The 27045-nt window shown below is 42.6% G+C and overlaps 1 protein-coding gene across 1 annotated transcript in view; it reads right to left on the reverse strand.

Moving 5' to 3' along the window:
* The window catches only part of fam171a2a (family with sequence similarity 171 member A2a), a 54248-nt gene that overhangs the window by 26567 nt on the left and 636 nt on the right, over positions 1-27045 (reverse strand). Inside the window, exons 2-3 of the mRNA XM_010892509.5 lie at positions 10749-10976; positions 6076-6168 (exon numbers count right to left, since the gene is read on the reverse strand). Coding sequence (XP_010890811.1) covers positions 6076-6168; positions 10749-10976 — 321 coding nt within the window. The remainder of the gene's footprint in view (positions 1-6075; positions 6169-10748; positions 10977-27045) is intronic.

Genomic DNA, 27045 nt, shown 5'->3' on the forward strand with positions numbered 1-27045 from the left:
CCAATAATATTTAAAACCAATGGGCTGATTATTTTCCATGGTCATGGGCAGGGGTGGATTCCTTAGCTTTCAAAACCGTACTGTTCAACTGGAAGAGTAAAGCTATCTTTAAAATGAATACAATAGCAAGTCAAATAAATACTCTTGGCTCTGCGTTCATTTCAGTTTTGAGTATTTAGCTACATGTATTCAGTTCAACTGTCTAGAGGCCTGACCGAACCTTACCATGGTCACATCAACGAGACTGGCTTGGTAAAAGACAGGTTTGTTTAATTAAAAACCCCTCAGAGCTGTGCTTCAATTTTGTATTCTCCACCAAGCCAGAGCCAGCTGATTGGCACAGAGGCTCCTCTCTGGGTCCTTTTCCCATGAGCGGTACAGAACAGGGCCCGTCTGTTAAAGCTTCCTAGGCCCCCAGCCAAGCTGAAGAGGAAGCTTTGGACATAATAGAGGATGGAGAGAGGGGGCATTTGGATGAGGGACAGTGGAGGTCCCAGATGAGAACATGGGTAATCCATCACATAAATGCCCCCCCCCCCCCCCCATTCTGATCAGCTTGTTGAGTGAGATGGGGGGGGGGGGGCCTGATTTATTTCAACCAGACATTCATCAGTTAAAAGCATTTCAGATAAAATGCTGACGTTCATCAAAAGAAACCAGACTACAAAGACTGAGACACAGTGCCTTACGAATTAAACACAGTGCTGAAGGATCATCTATCTAGATTTTATCCCTAAAACTGTCACTTTTATTGATTCAATTGGTCAAGTACTCATCAAGCATTTGATGCATTTATTAATTTAAGTTGTGCCAGAAAAGGGTTAAAACAGAAATGTTCCCATCCTTCCAATGGGGGGATTGGAAGGATGGGAAACCATCCTGATTAATAAGTGCTTTTGACCTTCAGGGGACTCCTCCATCAGAGGTGACAAATGAAGGGCGGTTCCCCATATTGGTTGAGATTATTCACTGACACAGCGAAGGGGCTAGGGGTTTGCTAGGGGTGAAAGGTCAGCCGAAGTGTGCCATCTGTCGACTGGGGAACCCTGGCAGTGGAGAACGGTGAGCACTTCTTTGTGTGATATGAAGCAGATGCTAACGTAGGTAATGTAATTCCAATCCCTTTCATGTGACTGCGGTCAGATTAATTAAAGGCCGCTGCATGATATCACAGGATATGACATCACTGACTGAGCAGCCAAGCGAGGGCTCCTTCTGTCCTCATCTCTGACTGCCCTGTGCGTGTTTTGGTGGTTGACTGAGGGTCTAGACCAGCTGGCAGCCGTCCAGCTTCGCAGGGGGCTCTCCCTGGGGTGTCATCAGGATAGACTGGGCTCTACAGCTCCCCAGAGGCCCTGTGTATGTGGGCAGGCTTGTGTGTGTGAGTGTCTGTGTGTGTTTCCTTTTAGCACCCCCTCTCTGAACGATGCGCTCTAGAAAATGTTTTGACCTTTACCCCTTCCCTCATCTCGTCTGCCCAATCCACTCCCCACTCGCTACTCTCCCCCCTATACCCCCCCCCCCCCCCCCATCCCTGCCACTTCCTTCTCCTCCCGCTCTCTTCCAATAGCTTACTTCATCCACTGGGCAGTCCTCATACAGGCTCAGAGAGACACAGTTTGGCAGGGCCTCCAGGTTGCCATGGTGCTGGGAGCAAGCCCAAATAGGGAGCTCTATAATTATTCTACATTCTATTTTGTCAATTTCAATGCTTTGAACGTTTTGTTACGTCTATTGAACTAAAATACATGGTGTCGATTAATGTGGTGGCAAGACGGACTCAGACGTTACTTGTCTTGGCTAGCCATAATTAGCAACCTGGCTAATCCCTTTCACTGATGCACACACAGCACCAGATTGTTTTCCCACTGCCCCGGCTTCTGGAAACAGGTTGACCGTGACGCAAGCAGGTAATTAGGGGCACGCCTCGCAGCGACCCGTTGATTACTGAGATGTGGTTGATCTCTCGTCACCTGGGCTGACACACTGTTGAATTGTGTGGTGTTCCACAGGAGGGGTAGTCTCTGTGTGGACAGCCCTGAATAACACAAATTATTCATTATTTAATGGTTGCGGGAGAACTTAAAGGGACACTCCACCTCTAGACTATTTGGGGGTTTTCTCAACACTTCAAAGGTCAGGAGAAGTAGCTGTGACGTCGGCAACCTTTGCTTGCTCATTTCCATGCCAACGGACGAGGCACAGGTGTTCCCCAACAGAACAACACAACACACCAGGCGGCAGGAACAGCTTGTGGAGGGAGGCATGATGGGAAAGCGTGATCACCGCGAGCAACATATGCCCGACGTGGCGGATGCTGCAGATTTACATAATGTTGTGTGTTGTAAGAGAAAAAGATCTGACATCTGGCCAATGAGTCTGAAGGGCAGCTGCGGAGTGGGGATTGGCCCAATCGAATCACAGCATGAAGATGTGTGCACACTATGTTCCAGTCACTAGCACTACAATTCTGTTTAACTGTGTTGTTAGACAGCTTAGCAGTATTGACTTCACTGGAGGTTTGTTCCTGTCAGAACAAATACTGGAGCTGAAAAACAGCATGCTTAAGGTCCAGTTTCATTTAGTAGTTTCCTTCAAAATCTATTATATGGTGCTAGCAGGTCATGCCTCCAGTGGAACAGTCAGTCCCGCAGATGTCTTTTGGATTAAGCCAATCACAGCTACCTCCCCAACCCCCATTGTTGGCACTCTTCCACCTCCGCAAAAAACACTTTAGTTTTGTGCTACTGTTTGTCTCCATGGTGATCAGCCTCAGCACTTAGCAGGGCATTTTCAAATGGGCTACCATCAATTCCTGTCCATCGGGGGTCTCCCATCACTTCCCGTCCATCGGGGGTCTCTCATCACTTCCTGTACATCGGGGGTCTCCCATCACTTCCCGTCCATCGGGGGTCTCCCATCACTTCCTATCCATCGGGGGTCTCCCATCACTTCCTATCCATCGGGGGTCTCCCATCACTTCCTGTCTGTCGGGGGTCTCCCATCACTTCCTGTCCATCGAGGGTCTCCCATCCAGGCATGTCCATCAGAGCTGGGCAGTCTCCCCTTTCTCTTTCTCTATGTTGCACACTTCCTGAGAGACTCATCTCTGCATCTTAGAGATCACGGATGGTGAACTTGCTGAACTAAACCTCTCCCAGCTGCCTTAAGGAGGAATACACAGGAGGAAGTGAAAAAGAGAGAGGGAGAGGAAGAGAGGGACAGAGCCTGTGTGTCTCAGCAAAACAACCACATCCACCAGTTGAGTCCCTCTATAAAAGTTGCCAGATGCTCCAACATGTTAATGAGAGAGTTTTGCAACTGTAACTCATCTTGAATAAATTAAAAATATTTAGCAAAAAACCTTACCCATTTGTTTAATTTGTCCTGAAATGCGTTTTTTCACGTCAGTATTACATTTTTCAATATAGAGAATTCCGGAAATACTGTCTGCACTGGTGTATTTGAAATGTAGCTGTTTGGCTCCCAATAACGTCTTGGCCCAAACAGAAAGCTGGCCACTGTTTCAGCCACGTAAACAGACAACATGGATCTAAAACCGAATCACTGCTGAAACACTACGGAGAGGAAGAGAAGGGGGGTGGGAAAATATGTACCCAATTACGGCAAAAATGCCCCTACTGACAAAAAGGAAGTGAGGAGGAAAAGAGAAAGCTGTCTGGGGCATAATTATAGGGGACAAACAGCTCTCTCATTCAATGGGTGTCGCTACAAAAATCAATTGGCTGCAGTCTAAATAAATGCTTCACATCCCGGCACACACTTACACGCCCACAAACACCCACAGTCGGGGCTAGTTGAAGGAGAGACTAGACAAAGGCTGCATGGTCTCCACAGATTAGATGAGGGGGGAGGTGAATGCAGGTGAAGGGAAGAAACAGACCGAGTCAGACTGATAGAGAGCCAGAAGAAGGAAAGATTTGGGAAAAGAAACAAATAAAGCAACAAGCAGCATGTCATGTTGAGATGGTTATCCTACCCTGGGACTTACTAGTAAAGCTACTCCACTGATGACAGATTAAATGGAAAGCAGTGGGACAGTGCCTAAGCAAAACAGTTCACCCAAATGAGTTTGGAAAATATCAATCTGAAATATCTAACAAATGGTTCTCAATAGGTAGGCCATCGATCCGACATGCTTCTGGTTTCTCATTCTGTGTGGTATGGTAGTTAGTCAACTGATGTCCCAGGTCTAAATCAGTCCCGGTAAGCTTTTCATTGTGATTTCGCCGTAGTTGATTTGATTAGATTAAAACAAAGCTCCGGTCCTAGTCACAGGCCCTGGAGATGGAAACTGGAAACCCCTGCCATGGAGACAGTGTGTAACTCTTCCATCAGCGAGCTGGAATGCACTTATTGGACTGGACCCGTGACATGACATTGAAGAATGACACAGGGACAAGAAGACACATAGCCGCAGTCGTTTTAAGACGGAGGTTGTGTTATCCTAGCTAACATCTCATACAGTATATCTCAAACGAGCACTGATGATAACTTATTAAATGACCGGGGTATATTTCCTATTGCACTCTGAAGCACACATCCCTACTGCAGATGTGTTCGTTTCCTAGCCTCCCAGCGTCTGACCCGATGGCTTGTAGACGTATTAAACTGGATGTCCTGAAAGCATGCCGTGATTGCTGGTGTACAAAAGTAGGTTCTCACCCAGTGAGTGCTGGTTAATCAGAGACAATTTCTCCACATAATATTCAACAACAGCAAACCGCAATGCTGCCAACCTCAGAGCTATTATTAAACTAGCCTGAACACTGACTGGAGAATCTACGTTGTTTCATTTCACAGAGAGGAACGAAGCATGCGCTCAACAAGGCTGGCCAACTACGCACCGTACGGCATAAATCTGGTCAGACATTAATAGCCTGTTTGGTTTCGCCTAGTAAGGCCTTCAGGCAGAGAGACCGCTGTATCCAGGTCGATTTCATTTGGACTCTTAATCTTCTGTGCTGTTGCCTTATTGGCACTACCAGCGATCTGGAGGGTGACAAGTTTGTTCTTGTGGATCTGTTCAATCAGGATTTGGGAAATAAAGACACAAATGCACAAGCACAAATGCAGATAAGAACTGTGATTGGCTGACTTGGCAATAACTGCCCATTTCTCTTTTGCTTTAGTGCAGCCGGGTGATGTAACTGGCTTTGAATAGCGAGAGGCTCACACTGCTAGAGGACAGCACGCTCCATTTGTTCTGCCACTAATATCGGTTCTGCTCCGGAGACAGGGGACTGGATGTTTCTATGTGTTTCTGTGCAGAACGCCCGTTCCAAAACAGATATACGTATTATGCGAATCATAATAGCTTTTCTTTAACACCAAATGCTAGCTTTTACAGTTGTACATGGTCACATTAATGCCATCTCTGACACCACCACTGGCCGTAAATCCTGTTGTCCGGTTTGGTTACCACACAAGAGCCTGGGATAATCAAAAGATCTCTCAGAGGTCCTCAGAAGGAGGACTGTTGATGCCCACATGTCTGTGAGAGGCTACAGGACAATATTCAAGCAATTCCGATGTCAATCATTCCATTGTACAACAGATAATCCACAAACATGTCGTGACACCGACTAATCTGCCTGGGACAAGGGGGTTTTATCAAATTCACAAGAGTGGGACCAAATATGTCTGAGGAAGACTAGAATACCCAGGGTAACATCAAATGATCTACAGGCTTCCATGGTCTGTAAAAGCACGTTGTGACCACTAATGATGTAAAAAGGGCTTTATGAAATGTATTGCTTAATTGACAACCAATGTGGGAGAGCATGGGTCAACTTTCAGAAAGATACTGCACAAACCTGGCCAACATGGGGAGCAGGAACGTATCAAAATTATATAAAATGGCCAACATGTGGGCCAGAACGAATCAACTGTTCTTAGAACTATTGATACAGTATAGAACTAATAATATAAATGCACAAATGAAGTTGGCCAAATACTAGAAAATAATTCCAAATATGTCAATAAAGACTGATGTTTTCAGGGGGCATATAAGTGCTGTAGGTTCATAGGAATGGTTTGGTTAGGTAGACTCACCTGGGGTTCCAAGCAGCACCTGGACTACATCATCATACAGGATCAGGGTGGCAGGTCTCTGAGGGAGCAGGTAGAGGCTGACTGATGCATACACTGACAGAGAGGGCCAGAGAAACAGACAGACACAGTCAGTGAGTTCCAGTAACAGAGTCACTTCCAGTTCAAGTTAAAGAGTCAGTTCCAATTGTAGTTTGTTCCAGTAAGAGTTAGTTCCAGTTATTGAGTTAGTTCCAGTTTCAGAGTACGTTCCAACTGAAAAAAACAAGACCCTCTCATTCATTCACAATCCAGCAGAGTCAATGTGGGGGCTTTTAAAGGAACCAGGCCATCTCAACGCCTCATAGCATGCAGCATGAGTAGTGGGAAAACCTGGTGCATCCTACTACTGACTGACCAGCAGACTAAAAGCAGCGTGAGTGTGTGTGTTTGGAACCTGAGTCCACTGAACGGTGGAGAGGGGAGCCAGAACAGACTCAGTTCATTGATACCTGAGCTTCCATTTAAAGGAGGATTTTGACAAGACGATGGTGTCACTCAGGGAGAAAGAGCCGGATCGATTCAAAACATTCTTGGCTTTGACACCCCAACCACACACCCCTTCACCTTCTCTGTCTCAGAATGTGTGGAGGGACCTGCCCCCCATCCATTGCTGACCGGCGTGTGTCCTGACGATCCAGACAGGTCTTGAAAGTGTGCCAACTAAACAACCCAAACAAGCAAAAAACCTCTCTCTCACTGTCAAGTAGTTAGAATAAACCAGCAGCAAGGCAGATCATTTCAAGGATACTAGAGAGAATTCAGTGCTTAGCTCAGCGTTGGCAATAATGACCGACTACACTGTGCGAGTTCAGGCATTGTTTTGTCCAGAATGTTTTGTTGGTCTCCCATCTGTCTCCAGGGATCTAAGTGTTCCCAATAATTATACCCTTGAGCTGTCTGTGGGAACCCTCCAGAGCTGTAGTAAGTGATGGCTACTCTCCAGGACACAGGGAGCAAGGTGCTTGGAATAATCTGCAGTGCCCATCTGTTCTGAAGAAGCATCAGGAGGCTCATTTACCCCTTGGGGTAGCACAAGGCAGCAGACACATAATTTATATAACATATTATAGAGCTGCGTGTGTAAAGATTTAAAGGGATACAGGCACGATATCCAGGCCCTCAGCTACACAACCAGAGTGCTTTCAATGGCTGCTATAATGGAGGCTAGTACTAACTTTAATCAAAACACATGAATATCCATGGGCTTGTCAGACTATAGCTAATTGCAAAACTCATAATATTACCTCAATCACTTTTTCACATTTAACATCCCAGATAGGAGAGAGCTGCGTTCATTACAAAAGTAAATAAAATATATTTAAAAGCAAAATAACATTTGCATATCTAACATGTAAACTTCACAAACAGGTTTAAAACAGGATAAAGGCCTTTTGAAAATGATATTAAAGACTAGGTGACGTGTTATAGAAATTAGTAAAAAGTCACAAGTGAAATAGATTCTTCCTCTCTTTCTTTGCCTTTCTAGCTCTCTGCATCTTTGTCTTTCTCACACTCACACACACACACACACACACACACACACACACACATACACAAACACATCCTGTAGGTGTTGTGTACAGGACACGTTCATAACGGTTAATATTCTCCACCATCGGAAGCACATTACTGGCCCGAGGCACAGAGAGACACAACATCCAGGAAATAATGTGTGACAGAGGGAGAGGGAACGTGTGAATGTGACACACGAGAGGCAGGGCAGAAGGAGATGCAAAAACAACACCAGCAGCTATGAGGTGAGTGGGAAAGACAGAGCAAAAGAAAGAGTGAGGGAGACCAAGCAAAAAAAGAGGAAATAGAGAGTATGTGAGTGTTCAGAGGGTCAAGGGGCTGGAGAGAAACAAAAGCAAAAAGAAGATCATCATGAAGGAAACATTAAAAGAATCCCTGACATATCCATGTTAGACTACACCGTCATCACCATCCAGCCCACATAGTGTGTTCTGATTTGGCCCCCTTGACCTCAGCTCAGTCCATCAGCGACCAGGGCTGTGCTTTATCTTGCCTTGGTGATGAAGATGATGATGATGAGTCATCCATCCTTGGGATTTGCGTGACAACCACAGATTATAGAAGGGCTAGAGGGGGACAGAGTAGCTCGGCTGTAGGACACAGTGGCTATTAAAAGAGCCATTCGTCTCAGTCTCTCTCTCTCTGTCCCTCTCTCTCTTCCTCTTTCTCCCTCTCTCTCTCCCTCTCTCTCTCCCTCTCTCTCTCCCTCCCTCTTTGTCTCTCTGGCTGACGAAAATAAAAGACGAGAGGAAAATGGAGGTGTAGTCAGGGACTGCTGACAGAGACAGCCAAAGGAAGGGAGACGGAGGGCTGTTGGATTTGAAAGCCTACAGAACAGAGGACTCATTGTAGTCATGGTCACAGAACGCAAAAGAACTTTAAAAACTGTAAAATTGTTCTGGTATTTAACCCCGGGGTATCATATGGATACAACGCATGGCAAAATGTACCCCGGGAATTTTTATGGAAATTTGCTCTATGCTAATTAGACAAGTGTGAACATTTTAATAGTGGGATTTGAACTTTGGGATTCAAACTGTGGGATTGAATTCATTGTGAGGTGAGGGTGACATGTTGTTAGATTAATCAATTAATTCAGACTTGCAGAAGACGGTAAAAAACATCTATACAGTTTGTGGAAGGCGAATGGACAGGCGTCACGTTTGTGTATGTACACTCCGGGGGGTCTTGCATCTGGAGGGGTAAATTGTCTCAACAGCATCTGAGGTTGAATGGAGGCGCCTTGGCACGTCTGGCTGTGGGAACACGTTTTGGTGGGGGGAGAGCCATTAGGTTCAGATGTGGTTCATGGCTGGTAAATGCATTCTTTTCCCACAGCAGAGGTGGTAACAAGCACTTCCTGGTTGAATGAGCGGTGTGATAATAAGCAGAGCAGCACTTCCTGGTTGAATGTGCGGTGTGATAATAAGCAGAGCAGCACTTCCTGGTTGAATGAGCGGTGTGATAATAAGCAGAGCAGCACTTCCTGGTTGAGTGAGCGGTGTGACAATAAGCAGAGCTGCCCTTCCTGGTTGAATGAGCGGTGTGATAATAAGCAGAGCAGCCCTTCCTGGTTGAATGAGCGGTGTGATAATAAGCAGAGCAGCCCTTCCTGGTTGAGTGAGTGGTGTGATAATGAGCAGAGCAGCACTTCCTGGTTGAGTGAGCAGTGTGATAATAAGCAGAGCAGCACTTCCTGGTTGAGTGAGCAGTGTGATAATAGGCAGAGCAGCACTTCCTGGTTGAGTGAGTGGTGTGATAATAAGCAAAGCAGCACTTCCCGGTAGAATGGGCGGTGTGATAGTAAGCATAGCAGCACTTCCTGGTTGAGTGAGCCATGTGATAATAAGCAGAGCTGTTTATTGAAAAATGATTCAGAGAACATGCTAGAAAACCTAACAATTGTGTTCATGTCAGACAAAAGGCTTGAATTCCACTGTGCTTAAAATGGGGGAGAATGTATTATTTTTTTTTTTTTACAATTAAAACGCTTAAAAGACCCAAGCATATAAATATAATTTTTCACTGTTCATTTTAAGTCAGTCATTTCAGGAAGTCAACTAGAATGTCAATGCAAACCCGGAATTAACCAAATTCATGAGATAATTCTGACCACACACCAAATAATCTGAAATACTGGTTCCCTAATAAGGCTCCAGGTGGATTAAGGTGTCAAGTGAAAACATCCCTGGTGTCTTCATCGTTTATCCATCGAAAGCGAAACACACATATTAGATATCTGTTGTTGGCCTAAATGGGTCAGGCTAGCTAGTGGATTAACAGTCTCTCCGACAGGATGCCACGATGGAATCCATGTAATTCTTCTCCTGGAGGGACCAGTGTCGTCTCGGTGAGGAGACGCTCTCAAACACTCCACGAATTGCAGCCTGCATCCTAATTTCACCCTGGACCTGTATGCAATTTAGACCACTAGGTTGAAACAACCTAACAGGGAGGACAGAAGAGAACGACATTCAGACCATCCAGGCACGGTTCATCTCACCGCTTGGCCCCGAAGCTGAAAGAACACTAGTGGACTGGTGAGTGGCTTCAGGCCGCTGCTGTAGACAGGACAGCTCTTCACCCCCACGGCTGGAGGTCTGAAGGTGGGGATATAAATACGACAACCACCCGGGTAGACCGGGGGGGGGGGGGGCTGAGACACAGACGCTGCAGAAAGGAGTGGATGTCGTCTGGCTGGGTGGTGCCGGGCGGGACCGAGTAAGAACACGACAGTGAACCCTGAGAGGTCATGGTGGTGGGGGGGGGGTCAGTGTAACAGCAGCTGGGGTGGGCACTGACTGTCTGCTGTCCACACCCAGACCATGGAGAAATGGCTCGTTGGACATTCCTTTCACGGGGGTATCCTGGGCTCGGATTCCATCAACTGTCCCCTAAGGAGTCTGCTAATTGTTTTAGGAATTCTTGTGCTGCTTGGCCATCAGTACTGAAAATGAGCTTTGCGAGGATTAAGTTCTCAAAACGGGATCGCACCGAGTTGTATGAATAAGACTCTGATGGCATAGTATTGAACCACAACAACATTCTTTTCATTCCAGAGGGGAGAGTGTGATGCGCTGGCTATGTAATGCAGTACTCACAGGGGACGCGGCTGGCATGCCAGGGGGCGGAGTTAGTGACAAAGCCGTTCTTGGTTGCCGTGACGATGACCCAGGTGCCGGGGCGGTACAGGAAGGTGACAGTGACAATGCCATCTTCCCCTGCCTTGCTGGACGCTAAGGCGGACTGGTTCCCGAAAACATCTACACCAGCCTCCGCTATAGGTGAAAGGTCACTGTTGTCGAATACCTGGACTCTGATGAGAACCTCTGTAAAAAAAAAGAAAAAGGAGATCACAACTATACCCTGACACAAAATCTTTTTTTTTTTATGTTAGGCGAAATGTGCAGGATATAGACAGCCCATCATACATTCTGTAATGAACTTTAATGGCTGTCTGACACCACACAAATTGTTTGCCTTTTCAAAAGAGGTTTCTAACTCACCTTGGAGCTAACAATGGTAACGGTGTTGCTTGTATATCAAACATGAACACGTCATCGTCAACCACAAGGCCTGACCCTATAAGAACATCCTGGGACTTCTGTCACCAGTTTCAATTAAAACCCAAACCCCAGTCAAATTGCCTGGTACCCCCTCCAACCAAGCCCATTTTGTATCCAGAACTGAACCCTAGGCCCTGTTAAGTCACAAGATTGAACCCCTAAGCCAGTTTAAAACAAGATCCGGTTGTTGTGCCTTTGAGCAGTGCACATAAACCTAATTGCTCCTTTCAGTGCCTCTGCATGGTTGTGCCTGCTAAATGTACAGAAGCAGTCAACAGTTTGGACAGACCTGCTCACTCAAAGGTGTTTATTCAGTTTTACAATTTCACATCGTAGAATGGTAGCGAAGAGATCAAAACTAGGAAATATTGCATATGGAATTACATAGCAATGGAGTGCTGCATCAGACAACCTGGCCTCCACAATCACCCAACCTGAACCCAACTGAGATGGTTTGGGATGACTTGGATCGCAGAGTGAAGGAAAAGCACACAAAAAGTGCTCAGTATATGTTGGAGCTCCATCAAGACTGTTGGAAAAGCATTCCAGGTGACCTCATGAAGCAGGTTGAGAAAATGCAAGGTCATCAAGGCAAAGGGTGGCTACTATAAATAATATTAAATATGAATTATATTTTGATCTGTCCAGCACTTTTTTGGTTGCTACATGATTCAATGTGTCATTTCATAGTTTTGATCTCTTTACCGTTATGCTACAATGTGGAAAAAAGTAAATCTAATTGAAATACCCTTGAATGAGTAGGTGTGTCCAAAGTTTCGCCTGGTACTGTAAGTGCTTTACCATTGGCCAGGACCCATAATGATCAATCAGAAGAAGTGTAATTCACAGGGGAATAAAGTGTGGTTCCAGATGCAAGCCCAAGCACTACAGATGGAGATAATAAGGATCACATATGCATACTGCTGTTCAGAACCATTCTAGCTAGCTGTTCAATAAAAAAATACAAGTATTCCTCCAGATCAGGAGATCACATTTACATAGTTTAAGTTCTATGCACTGGAAGGTTGACAATTAACTTCTTTGTATCAGCTCTAATATATGACTCAATTAAACGTTGAATTTCTTGAATAACATATTACAATTTACATCATATTTTTTCATTTAGTACCTCTCTGAGATGGTAGGGTCAACTATAAGCTGAAGAAAAACCATAATGAAAATATATGTCATGCACATCCCTAGTTCTTAGTTCCCTTAACACAAGTTTTCCTGAACAAACTCAATCCTATGACAGCTGGCTGACTTAAAATTCCACACAGAATCAATCTGTCCGTACTGCATTTTAAGTGACAGTAATTCCTTCTTCCAGACTGACACCCAGGATACCTTTCACATGCTACAGAGAGAGTCCTTCAGAGAACACTTAACCAAATAAATGTCAGGTTTCTAATTGGGTCAGTTGATGCATGTTGCTATGGATACTCAGAGGCGTCCCCAGAAAAAGAATAATGGGAGAACGGTTACTGGCACGGACACGGGGATGGAATCTGCTCCGGCAAAACAAGGACTTGTGGTGCCACAGTGGCACATCAACAGGCTGACAGTGGCATCTCATTAGCATTATCAAGCATACAACAACCTGCATTGACACAACCGGCTGAGGGAAATCACGGTCGTGGTAACCTCAAAAGGGGTTCTCACTGGTGCCTTTCAACTCCATAAACAGAATCAGAAAAGAAAATACTATCATCGAGAAGCCATCTCACACTGGCACCGAAACAATGCTACTCTCCAGCAACTGCACTTGTTTGTAAGAGAGTGCAATGTTAGGTAGCAGGTAAACAACATTGTGGGTAAGGTTATATTCCTTCCAGGGGCCAAAACTACAAAGCAAGATTTGGGGTTCCCGAGCTAACTTCAGGTTGAACCCTGGGTTGTCAGTGTCACAAGGGTGGTTCACTTGTTAACGGGTTATATCGCCACTGTAACTTATGCTAAACACCTAAACTGCTCCAGAGCAGGTTATAATCGAGATAACAGATTAACAGATTAAGTGTAAAAGCCGTAATTATTTTTCTTGTGGCTGCTGTAGGTATCTTTGTAGATTACTTAAATACCTGGACCAATTTTGTTTAAATACTTGATGGTTTTTCAATGTTAATTTGAGTCAACCCATAAGGAAAAAAATAAATATATTTTTGCAATGTAAAATGCATGTAGAGTCAATGATGAATATATATCGAATACATACATTTCTTTCAAAATACATTTCAGGTATGAAAACGTTTTTCACCTTTTATTCTGAAATGTATGTCAAAATGTATAAATACATTTCAATATTGTCCAAATGTATTTCAAAACAATTCATGTTCACAGTCCAAAATTACATTTATGTTAGACTTCGATTTTTTCACTTCACAGCAGAACAGAAAATTATTTTACCGTTATTTCAACCAGGAACACAAACTGAGACCAAGATCTCTTTTACAGCCAAACACAGGTGTTATTCCCTTAGAGGCCTCAGGTTTTAGTGGATATTGAGCCTGGCAAGGACTGTGGGGTCCCTTAAGTGCAACCCAGGTTTTTTTTCTGAAATCAATATTATATTACAGCCAAAAATAGGACTGGATTTTCTAAACAAATGCAGCGCACTTGTCTTAGCACAGTTAATATACAAACAACACTTTTAAAATGTTCATCATTAGTGACGTATTGATGACATCACTTTAAGGTGCTGAAATATATAAATACTTATAGATATACATTTACAAAATGCATTTCATTTTGAAGTCATCAATATATCCTAAAGTACTGGAGCACCTTGGTAAGACCACAACTCGCCTCTCTGAAAGAGATATTCCTGTTTGGAGTTGTGGTTAGCACACTTCACTTAAAAGCCAAACATCATGGGTTTGAGATGCAGTCTGCCAAATGCAACATTTTTTAAATGTATTCAAAAATATATTTCCCAAATGTAATGTACAATATACTTTGTATGTATTTTCCAATACATTTTCAAATGCATCTCCAATATTTTTTTTTACATTTTATATGCATTTGGTAACATATTTGTAAATCTATTATAAATGTATTATTACATTTCCTTAATACATTAATTAGCCAATTTCTTCTTTTTTTTATGTATCCCAAATATGTTTTTAAAAACACATTTAAAATGTATTTATTTTCCATATGGGAACACCGCAACTGCTAGCGAAGATATCTGCTTCAAGTTTGTGAGTGGCACCAAGATATTGTCCCACATAGACAGCGGCATTGTTATGAAAGTTTTCAGCTTCAGTGTTGGTCCCTACAAACTTAATATGGGAGAAAATATACCTCAAGGGTGGAGAGATTTTGCCTAACCAACTATGGCAACAGCACAAACATAGCAAACACTGCAAACACCATTGCATTAAATGAGCAGTTGAATGAATAGTTCGACGCAGGCTGCACGTTCGAATTGGTAAAAAGTGTAAAATAGGAAACACTGAACTTTAACACAATTTTTATTCCGTTTAATAGCACATCCTGTAGGCTATGATCTCTATTTTTAAGTGAGATTATCTACGCTGATTACACCCATGTCTGAAAATCGCTCATCATAACCATAATTGCAACATTTCGTCCAAATCGTGCAGCCCTAACGTATGTTGACTACTTTAAATAATGTAGACTCTATGAACTTTACTCTTGTATATTAAATGCACCATACTCCTTTCATAGGGCTCCCTAGAGTGATTGAGGCCATAAATTGCAGGCATATTCTGTTAACAGCATAGATGGGTGAGAATGAAGGCGATTTGGTTAATCACAAATCATTCCACAGCATCAATGTTCAGATAAAGGAAAACAAGGATAGTCATTGTTTGGTCATACTGGTACATTGTCTACATGGACACCAAGGGTTTTCAGAAAAAGCAGTAGGCTGGACAGTTAAAGGTAATCCTTTTTAGCACATGTAGAAACATTCCCACAGCACTGGGGTCAAAGTTGAACTCTTTCACTCCACCATGTGGTCCTTTTATATGTGGTCATATGGTGGAAAACCCCCTCACACACACACTTCTATTTGAACACGCTCGTCACTAGATTGGGAAAACCTGGCTTGATTTAACAAATTAACCACCGACGTGACACCGGGTATGCGAAACTGCGGTTGTTAGGTATAGTGAAGCCAGCTAACGACAATAAATCCTGATTTATTTTGAACTAGCTTTGTAGTATAGGCCTCAGGTCAGGGGTCTGGCTACATGCATGTTTGTTGCCACAATGCAAAGCGAGCGCAATTGGTTGCTTCTGTAAATCGACAATGGCATTTATATTTTGGGTTCATGTCATTTAAATGAAATTGTGTTCTGTAAAACTATTGTTGTGTAAAAAAAATCTTAGTAATTTAGAATTAAGGATAAATTAGGGATAACTAACAACATCTTTTTTAACCTTGCCAGCTTAGTGATTAAATCCAGAAACTGTTCAGTTACTGGCGTGCATAAAATATATTTTATTATACAAAGACAAATAATAAAATTATGTACTTTTGTCCTTCTACTTCGATCACTCACCTCAAAAACAATGGGTTCTTTTGCTCTTTTGGAGAACTGATAATCAGGACTGGTAAAAATTCAGTACATTTGGAAGTGCATTTCACAATATGACAATAGTGAAAATGAGATTTTATGGAGATCAGAGGCGAAGCCACAGCTGGGCCACTCAGGTTGGCTAAACACATTTTAGATTTTTACAAAAAATGTAATACATTATGATTTGTTGTTTGTATTGTTTTCTAACTAATCAGAAATTGTGAAAACGGCAGTAGGATGTACTTCTAATCTAATTGGTTACAAAGGAATCAAACGCTATCGCGCCACCCCACCTTCATTACATAGCAGGCCTAGTTAGAACTGGTTAGTTACATATTGTGCTCTTATTGTTCTTGCCACCACACCGGTAATTATTTGCTCATTAAATTCACAAGTTAAGACAGAACAAAGTTTGCTCTTGCACTTCTTTAAAAAGCTACAAATGGAGGATGAAGAAGAAATAACACCTCGATCGCATTCGAGCCCAATCCCTCGGATACCTGATAAAACGATGAGGAGGCTAGCAAGTCAGACCACGAGGAAATTTGCAATAACACTTCAGGCCCAAACATTAAGGACTCGGGAGCTAGCAGATCAGAAGCCGAGGAGGTTAGCGTTTCTTCTACATTTACACTCACCTAAAGGATTATTAGGAACACCTGTTAAATTTCTCATTAATACAATTAACTAATCAACCAATCACATGGCAGTTGCTTCAATGCATTTAGGGGTGTGGTCCTGGTCAAGACAATCTCCTAAACTCCAAACTGAATGTCAGAATCGGAAAGAAAGGTGATTTAAGCAATTTTGAGTGTGGGATCTGCTCAGTTACTGGGATTTTCACGCACAACCATTTCTAGGGTTTACAAAGGGAAAAACAACCAGTATGCGGCAGTCCTGTGGGCGAAAATGCCTTGTTGATGCTAGAGGTCAGAGGAGAATGGGCCGACTGATTCAAGCTGATAGAAGAGCAACTTTGACTGAAATAACCACTCGTTACAACCGAGGTATGCAGCAAAGCATTTGTGAAGCCACAACATGCACAACCTTGAGGCGGATGGGCAACAACAGCAGGAGACCCCACCGGGTACCACTCATCTCCACTACAAATAGGAAAAAGAGGCTACAATTTGCACAAGCTCACCAAAATTGGACAGTTGAAGACTGGAAGAATGTTGCCTGGTCTAATGAGTCTTGATTTCTTTTGAGACATTCAGATGGTAGAGTCAGAATTTGGCGTAAACAGAATGAGAACATGGATTCATCATGCCTTGTTACCACTGTGCAGGCTGGTGGTGGTGTAATGGTGTGGGGGATGTTTTCTTGGCACACTTTAGGCCCCTTAGTGCCAATTGGGCATTGTTTAAATGCCACAGCCTACCTGAGCATTGTTTCTGACCATGTCCATCCCTTTATGACCACTATGTACCCATCCTCTGATGGGTACTTCCAGCAGGATAATGCACCATGTCACAAAGCTTGAATCATTTCAAATAGGTTTCTTGAACATGACAATGCGTTCACCGTACTGAAATGGCCCCCACAGTCACCAGATCTCAACCAAATAGAGCATCTTTGGGATGTGGTGGAATGGGAGCTTTGTGCCCTGGATGTGCATCCCACAAATCTCCATCAACTGCAATACGCTATCCTATCAATATGGGCCAACATTTCTAAAGAATGCTTTCAGCACCTTGTTGAATCAATGCCACGTAGAATTAAGGCAGTTCTGAAGGCAAAAGGGGGTCAAACACAGTATTAGTATGGTGTTCATAATAATCCTTTAGGTGAGTGTATTTCAACAACAGCCCAGGATAACATCACTCTGCACCACCTCCGGATTTGTCTGCAGTAGACGAACCGCCAACACAACCAAAATTGTGAGTGCTCCCCAGTACAGTGATAAATGGAAAATCACGTAGTTTCTCATAGAAGTGGTACGGACAATTTTCTTGGCTGTAATATAGTTCGAGCAAGGAGCAAATCCCGGGGGGGACGGGTATGGAGTTACCTTTGTTTCAATAAGAACAAACAGAAGTATTAGTATTGCAAATAAAATAATTAATATTGAAAGAAAATCATCAACTAAAAAGTATTGAGATCAAAAATATATGTTTTGGAAATAAAATATTTTGAAAGGCGAAAACAAATGTATTAAAAATGAATACAAATAATTATTTGAGAGGAAATGTTCTTGATAACGCTATTGTGTTAAACGTCTTTGGCTTCAGCTTTTTTCTGTCTTTGGTTACATTACCCTGGATTGTTCAGGTTACGCCTTGTGCTGTGGAACTAGCTAAGCATGAATATGTACGATTTTGCCTAATGATGTCATTCGATACTAAGTAAGGGACCGCTTTCGTTGCCGTTGTTTTATTATTATGATGGCGCCTGCTTTGGTAGGCCAGGTTTATTTGTTCGGTGTTTCAAATGAGTTTATGTATTAATGCCTGTCGTGATAGTATTTATAATTAAAACTTTGTCATGCTTGACTACCTGTACAGAAGCATTTGTCAATGTTGTGGCTATCAGACGGAATACTCTGGGTACAGTATAATTTCTGACCTTTATAATGCGCTTTGTATGGTTCCTGTAGTCTCTCATTTCTCGTTCTCTCTCGATTCCTCCTTTCCTCAAAGAATATGTAGCCTATAAGTAATATGTACATGTTGTGCATTTGTTTCATATGTTTGTGGTCGCGCTGCCCTCCCTATGGTCTCTACTTAATAAAACAGTCTTGTTTGTCAATGGACTTTTTTTGGGTCAGATTTAAACTAAATATGTCTTATGTTTTGCTGTACTTAGTTTTTGGCCCCGGCCATCTTTACTTATACCTAGCCAAACAATTTCTGCCTATACCACTGGTGGAGGTTAGTACATTTTTTATCAATCTGGACAAAATGTTGTTTCAGAGCCAAATGAGCGATCTCTTTTTGGTGAATGGAGCCAAGAAGGTGGCTTACCCAAAAGACTGGCCTTCACTACTCTGACATGCAGAGACATGAAGGCTTATCATCTGCTGATAAAGTCCTCCAGCTCCTGTTAGAAAGTACAGGTCTGTCTACCACCATCACCAAGTCTGTTAAGAACACCGTTCAAATCTTCATAGGCCAGTCCTAGGCTACTTTATACGTAAAATATAAATGTATAACATTATATACAATATATAATTTTTTTAACCAAAATCTGAAATCATCAATCATCTGTCGTTGAGGTGACCAGATAGAGAACCAGTGGTTCATCTACCTCCATATTTTCTGTGACCTCTCCTCAGCTAGAACTGTCCCTGCAGACATTCCAAGATTGCCCTCATGTATTAATCGTCAAATATTTCTATAATTTGGCAGATAAGTCTAACATATGAGTCTAACCAGAACAGCCGGTAAAAACCTTGTCAATCCCTGTATCAAGCTCACAATAAATGAAACACCAGGCGTGACCCAATTAAACCTATGGGAGATATTGGACCAACGTGTTGGACAGCTCTCTCCTCCACCATCATCAAGACCCCAAAAGAGGGGAATAACTCTAGTTTTGGAAGAATGGTGTTCGATCCATATAGCTTCAGAGTCTTGTAGAATCTATGCCAAGGCCCATTGAAGCTGTTCTGGCAGCTACTGGCCCAACACCTAACCCAACTGTAGAAACCTCATATGGTGAGCAACTATACACCATCTTCCTCAGTAAAAATGTATCACCTCATTAACTGCACCTCATTGACATCTTGCTTATTACATTTTACCTGATGTCTATTTGATTGGCTTTTCAATCATTTGTATCATTCACGTGTGATTGAGTGTTTGGCACAGTCTTCACTGTAAATGAGAATTGGTTTTGAATCGGCTTGCCTGGTTAAATCAAGGTTAAAGTAAAATAAATAAATAAGAATAGGCAAAATGGTGTTTTAACATAGCTCGCTGAAATTGTTAGCACAGACATGAGTGAAAAGGATGAAAATAATTGTATATTTAGCCTGACAACTGAGTACCTCTCCCTCTGTCTCTCCCTCTGTCTCTCCCTCTATTTCCCAAATTCTTCTGTCTCCTAACTTTCATTCTCTCTCTTGTCACTCTCACTCTTGTTCGTTTCCTCTCCCAATCTCGGCAGAGCTAAGGTGGATTCACATTTCAACAGCAACGTGGCCCAGCAATAGGAACATTGTTATTCTTGCATTCTGACAACGTCCCATTTCCATGTTTGTTCTCACCGCCAGCTCTTCCTGTACATTTCCATCTCATTGTTTAACACACACATCCCCCTCCGCCGTCTGACCTGGGCCCGTGTCAGTCTGGCTACGGGCCAAACGTAATCACCTCACAACTCGCCAACACCCACACGGCTCAACAAAAATGGGTAACGTGTGCTACATTAGGTGCCATAGGGCCGTGTGAAAACAGCTATTATTCACAGGCTTTCTTCTGCTTAAAAAACCCTGATGTACAGTACAACACGATGGGTGGGGTGACATGAAAAGGTTGGCAGTCACTACAGCACGACGCACAGGATAGACTGAACTGTGAATCCAACCAATTTAAGAATACTTTGGGGGTTGAATATGATGAGGGTACAGAATGGAACAAGGGAGGCAATTGTCTTTAATTCACTTGCAAAAACCTAGTCTTTCCTGTTCCTATGTGGAAGGGGAACAGTTCCTTACTCCTCTTTTTTCTCATCACTTTTTCTGAGGAGGCTGGATCATAGAACGAGGCGTTTGAGGAGGTATCCAAGGCAAGGGGACAGTTAATAGGAGATAAATCAAAACAAATAACCTCCACCTCCTCCCACCCAGACCCTGGACCTGCTGGAAACCATTCTGGGGATATCCTCAGATTGCACGGAAAGGGGGAGGGGAGACCTGAGATTGGAGCGGGGTCCACAGCTGGAGAACATTAACACAGCAGGTTTCTCTCAGGCCTCAACCCTGCCATCTACCAAGGACCCAGGGGAGGAGCTACATAAGCTGTATGCAGGTTGCTAGGGGTCCTGCGGTTCCTGCTGTGAATGAGACCCTACCACCAAAGAGGCTAACAAAAAGCTAGCTTTAGTAAGCAAAGAGGCCCCGGAAAGCTTGTGTGCAACATTGACATTTTCACCAAGGCTCATCCCACGAATCATATTAATGACTACAGCTCCACAGTGTTTGATTTTTTTTTTCTTTTAAAGCCAGATGCAACTTATCACTCAGGATACTAGGGACTTTTTTTGCTGTAGGTGTGTGAAGACAAAATAAGTGGGCGTGGCTTGGTGCCTCGCATTGTTAGCTGGTGCATAGTATGTTGTTTTTTGAAAGTAACGGAATCCATACTATAGTAGATGGAGTGGACGGAGATCTCCACAGCCTGGTAACACAATAATAGGCAAGAGCTATCTGGCCACAGTAGCAGGTATACAGGCACACAGAAGAAAGGTTGACACATGTGGACAGTGGTAATTTCCAAGAGTCATAACCTACTGCCGAGTGTCCCCCGAGAGGAAACCCAGCCACCGGTCATACAGTATTGACCCCGGAGCAGACCATTGTACCCGGTGAAAATACTGCCAGGCAGGACTGCAAAACACAGAGCACCAAGCCGAAGTCCACAAAAAAACTATATTAGCTTCACTGGGACCTACTGAAGGGTCCCAGTGGACACAAGTCCATTTGCCTTGATTAACACAGAGTTTACTCACCCTTACTGCTTTTCTCACTAACATCCTGCTCCATACATTAATTAAAACCAACGCTCACTTCTGATCTGCCATTACAATCACTGACTCATACCACAGAGAGGTACTTATTTTTTTACTTTTGGCGGCAGAGTAACTGTTTCCACACATCAGCAACAACAAGAGAACCAATAATCCAGTAATAATCCACTAAAATCACACTATTTCACCAAATTATCATTACCAGAAGTGTAAATTATCCACAGTTATACAGTTTACAATTATGATTCGCCACAACTTGATTTCAATTCACTTGAACGCCAAACTTTGTTACCATGGCAATCATGTGAGAACACGCTCACTGCGCCCCCACACTGAAACCCTGTTTGATAGGCCCACATAAACTAATCAAAAGCTTTAGCATTACACAGTCATCCATTAGTCACTGAAAATGATGGTCTTCAGGCACTCACAGCACCCAGCTGCTGGAAGGGAAAAACACTCTCACACAAACACACACACATATACACAATCTAGTTAGAGGCTGAATAATCTGTGGTCACTGAGGCTACAGCAACTTGCCAGGATGCTGTACTAAGTCATCAGGTCCAGATGTTTTGGATCTTTGCAGCTTAGTCCAAAAGTTTAGGGCTGGGACATCATGGGGTTTAGTACCAGAGCCATGTAAACAGAGAGTTTGGTCTGGTTTAAGAACAGCCAGCATGTTAGCGCATATTATGTTGGTAATGTAAAAATATGAGAGCAAACATTCAAGCAAAACAAAGGCCAAAATGCAATAATAAAATAAAAACGTAATTTAATTGTCGAAATATCACGTCAGATTTTACTTGGGGGAATACATGAGAATAGACATTAAAAGCTTGTAACGTAGTCCATGGTCTCTGGGCAAGACCATGGACATTTCATTAGCTGTAAAGCTTTCATTTGCTTTATTTGGATTCAGTATTTGGCAAATATTTGAAAACACTCACTTCATCTAGGTGTTTGTATAATTATTTCCTTACAACATATCATGTGTTCCAACTGAATGTTTGAAATATAGAGGACAAATATCTTTGGACACTTTCCAAAACAAGTCAATTTGTCAAACAGGCTTACATGCCAAATTAGTCAACTGTTCTTAAACATAATCCAGATTAAATGTGAAAACCCATTAAAGACACATTAGACACAGTTTAATCAGGAAAATACTCATCAACAGAGGATTTGACATGGTTACTAACCAAAAACCTTTCTTAAATTGCTTTTTTCAAACACTTAGATAACACTTCTAAAATGAGATCTTAGAAATCATAGCCTACAGAATGTGCGTACTGAATAAAAAAAGTAATAGTCAAAAGTGCTTTTAAAACTTGTAACAGACATCAACAATTTCAAGGTACAGGCAGTGTCTAAAACATTGTATTATAAACAAATTCAATGCTACAGCATTTGCACGGCTGCCAGTGGTTAGGATTACAAGCAGGCTAAAGAAACACTCCTGAAGTGGAATTCATTAAGATTGTGGTGCACAGCCTATGCTAAGTGCGTCCAGGATAAACACTGAGACGGCACCAACCTGTGTCGGACAACAAAAGCTATGGAAAACGTTTAGCTTTGAATGCATCCATGTATTGACTATTGCTTAAGTTCAACTACTAAAGATCTTTCTCCACAGAATACATTAAGAGTGCTTTATCAGTCAGGGTAGGTCCCTGTCATAGTAGGACTGAGAGATGGTTGTATTATTAAGTATATATTTCCAAACGAGTGCCATGCGGTCAGCATATGCTATGCTGCTCTATGCTACATTTGTGAAGACTTCGTGAGATGTATTAAGTCATTTTAACCTCTCATTGACTTCACATTTTAAGTCATGTCAGCGAAGACTTCCTGGGACATCTTAAGTCATGTCAGTGAAGACTTCCTGAGACATCTTAAGTCATGTCAGTGAAGACTTCCTGAGACATCTTAAGTCATGTCCACGAAGACTTCCTGAGACATCTTAAGTCATGTCAGTGAAGACATCCTGAGGCCCACCCCCCATGTGAAACAAACTCATTAACACATCCTTCAGGTCTCCTACCTGCAGTAGAATTAATAAATGAAATGCTAATTAGAACAGACCTTTTCTTCACATTGCTGCCATATTTAACATAAGCCTGCGCTGTCTACTTTAAGGTGCATGATATTTCCAAAAGTGGGTTTCCTAGTAAGACAGCTTTATCCCCATACAGTATCTACAGCCAGAGATGTTGTTTTATTCTAACAAGATCAAGATCAGCATTTGTTTAGCAGCTAACATGAACAGGAGATAGAGGTAGTCCATATTACAGAGGGTCTGGGTGGCTTAGGGCAGCCTGAAGGTTTGGGATGCTATCTCATATACCACACGCACAGTATCGTTGCATGGGTGAAATTCCAGCCAAGGTTTCAGCACAGTTTTTCCTCTCCCACTGGATCTACTCTATCTTATTCTAATGCAAATTAAAGGAAAAGCCAACATAAAGTGTCTCAGTAAGCCAAAACAGCTTCAAGGTGCCTTGATATCGACTCTACGGGGTCTCTTGGAAATCTGCTAGAGGGATGGAACATCATTCTTCCAAAAGAAATTCCCTCATTTGGAGTTTTGATGATGGTGGTGGAGAGAGCTGTCTTACACGTCATCAAAAATCTCTTATATGCTCAACTGGGTTGAGATTTGGTGACTGCGAAGGTCATAATTTTCATACTCATCAAACCATTAAGTGACCCCTTGTGTCCTGTGAATAGAGGCATTGTCATCCTGCAAGAGACCCAATAAAGTCACTACGATTTAATCTAATCTTGATCCAAAAATGAGGTCAACTGGGCCAGTCAGCATTTTTATACCTGCCACAGGGCATGATATGATCATGTAACTGCTTAATTGTCTCATGCAGTACACCTGTATGGAAGCACCTTCATTCATTATGTTCCTCCACTTATTTATACAGGTTTTCCCTACAATTTGTCACCCGTCTCTATATATGTATACAAATGATGGAGGCAAGAAAAGATAAAACACAAAACATACAGGTTAAAAGTGCAGCAGTGTATAGACCGGACAAGCCACGAAGTGTAACTAAAGAGCAACAGCCCTTCCAGCAAACCCGGGATGGACAAAAGACGTCCAGGTGTTTGTGACAGAAACGTGTCATGTCCCGGGATGGACTAATGAATCTAGTTCAGAAACAGAAATGTCTCCTAATCTGCATTGTTCACCCAGCCTGTGGCGAATCGCGAGAAAGATGGGGGATCCAGAGGGAGGGAGAGATGTGGGTTTAGAGGACACAAAGCCTGGACATATGCATCAGACTCCTATCTGCCCCACCTCAGTGGGCTAGTGTCCAAACACTGGGCCTGGCTGCTCAGGGTGTCAGCTCAATTAGCACACTCAGGTGTTCATCACACGGAGGCCAGAGCCAGGAACAACATACATTGGTCATGCTTAGGTTGTTTCTCTGGGCAATGTGCACACCGGAACACTGTCAGCATACACAGCTGATGCTTTTACAGAAATCCCAGTTTTGTTTTTCAACCTCAGACGATAAGCAGCAGGCAATGAACGGCAGGCGTGTAGAAATCCAAACAAGCTGTGTCGTACCTGAATCGATGGGTGTACAGATATCTCTGTTGTTATGGGAAGGAGTGGCCGGAGACCACCAAGCTTATGTTACTGTGAGGGTTTATTCAGCCATGAATAAAAGCTCCCGGCTCTTGTGAAATGAATAGATGAACTTTACAGAAAAAGGACATTGATTTTAGGGTTACAGACTAAGCCGGCCAGGAAACAATACTGAAGTCAGAGGTTTTTGCCAATTTCCATCAAGTTACTCTGTCAGATTCACCATGTTCAAGATCTATTTAGTTAGAAAATACTTTGACCCATTTTCATACTGAGCCGTTCAATACACGGTAGACTTGTTTGCCAGCACAACCCTCCACTCTGGGGACGTTGAGCCTACAGATAATAATGTGCGATTAGACTGGATGATCATGTCGTTCATTCAATAAACAACACCCCTACAGCTGAGATCAATCCCTTCTCAGTTCATTTCAACAGTAAATCATGAATATGCACGTCTTGATCACAGATGCGGCAGAGTTTGAACAGCAGCTGTCTGCTAACCAAATGACACCACTAGAAAGGGCCCTCATTTTGACCAGGGTCTGCAGGGACTGTAGTCAAAGGTAGTGTGCTATGTTGGGAATAGAGAGACATGTGGGACACACCCAAAATAAAACCGTACCTAAAAATGCCTCTTGGAGAGGAGCTGACAACCCTGACTGGGACAATTCAAACATGTCCAAAGCATTATCCTTTAGATGTCTCTGAAATTATTAGATTTTTTTCTTTGTATATGAAGCATTTAATTGGTTATCGTAGAATTTAAAGGGGCTAGACTCTGGTGTTTTTCATCCAATTCTTGAATAGCAACTGGACCAAAAGAACACAACACTTGCAAGACACTGAGCCGTTAAAATAAAAATAATTTCTACGTTGATAAAAGAAAAACACTCAAGCTTTTTAACAGTCAGCCAAAGCTTTCCTTGGCTCTGTCCACAAGCGCCAAAATCTTTCGGCGGCTCGGCTTAGTTTCCAATCCAAGCTCCCTCTTTGCTTCAAAGAGACCTGTACTGGAGAGAGATTGAGGTCATGAGGTCTATGACGTAGTAATAAAACTAAACAGTCAGGCAAATCAATATGGGGTGAAAGTGGAGTCTGGCGGCATCTTCACACAAATCACTCAACATTTACACCTCGAGTGGGATGTTCAATCTTTTCAACCCATGGTAAAACAATATAGAGCCTTTAAAAAAGTTTTGAAATTAAAATATTAGTGACTTTGAAAGTGTTTACCTATTTAGAAAAATACATCAAATGTTTTACCGTACTCTGAAACTAGACTGTTGACAAACAGCTCAGTGAGTCCGTAAAACTTTTATTAATATATTATTCATATAATGTTGAGAGAGGTTAAAAAGACAAAAGTACATGGAATTTGGAATGTAAGCGCTTCCTACCCTGGCAAACGCCTCCTTAATACACATCCAAAAATAGTATTTTTTTGGAGGGAAACAACTCAGATCCAAGGAGACAACTTCTTAAAAGCATGCATGGTTATTTAAAAAAGGCCTCTTCTAAGGAAGTACAGCATGTTGAAAACATTATGCTTAGACTAGGTTAAAGACAGCAATAGGCTGTGAGGCTGAAGCACCAACACCTTACAAAAAAGATAGACAAGATGTAGCTGAGAGGAGGCATACCCAGCTTCCTATCAGCTCCTACTGATAGCTGAGTGTAAACATACAGGGTCCATATCCATAGAGCAGTAAGTCTATGAAATATCATTGCATGGGCCTACGTTAAAATGAACGTGTTTAAAGTCCTGGGAACCCTGTAACACTGTTGTAAACATACTGTGTACTTGATAATACTGTGTACTGGAAAATCTTGGACATCAGTTACATTGAATTTACATTGAATAATTAACCTATTAAGAGATCCTGCTAAGTTTAGAGTTGCATAAAGTTAACGGCCTGGGCAATGTCGACTGGGACAGAAGTTTGTGAACTCAGCAGGCACCGCATCATAATCGCACAGCTCAGACAGCATATAA

This window comes from Esox lucius, chromosome 11, assembly GCF_011004845.1.
Source record: "Esox lucius isolate fEsoLuc1 chromosome 11, fEsoLuc1.pri, whole genome shotgun sequence".
NCBI classification, from domain to species: domain Eukaryota; kingdom Metazoa; phylum Chordata; class Actinopteri; order Esociformes; family Esocidae; genus Esox; species Esox lucius.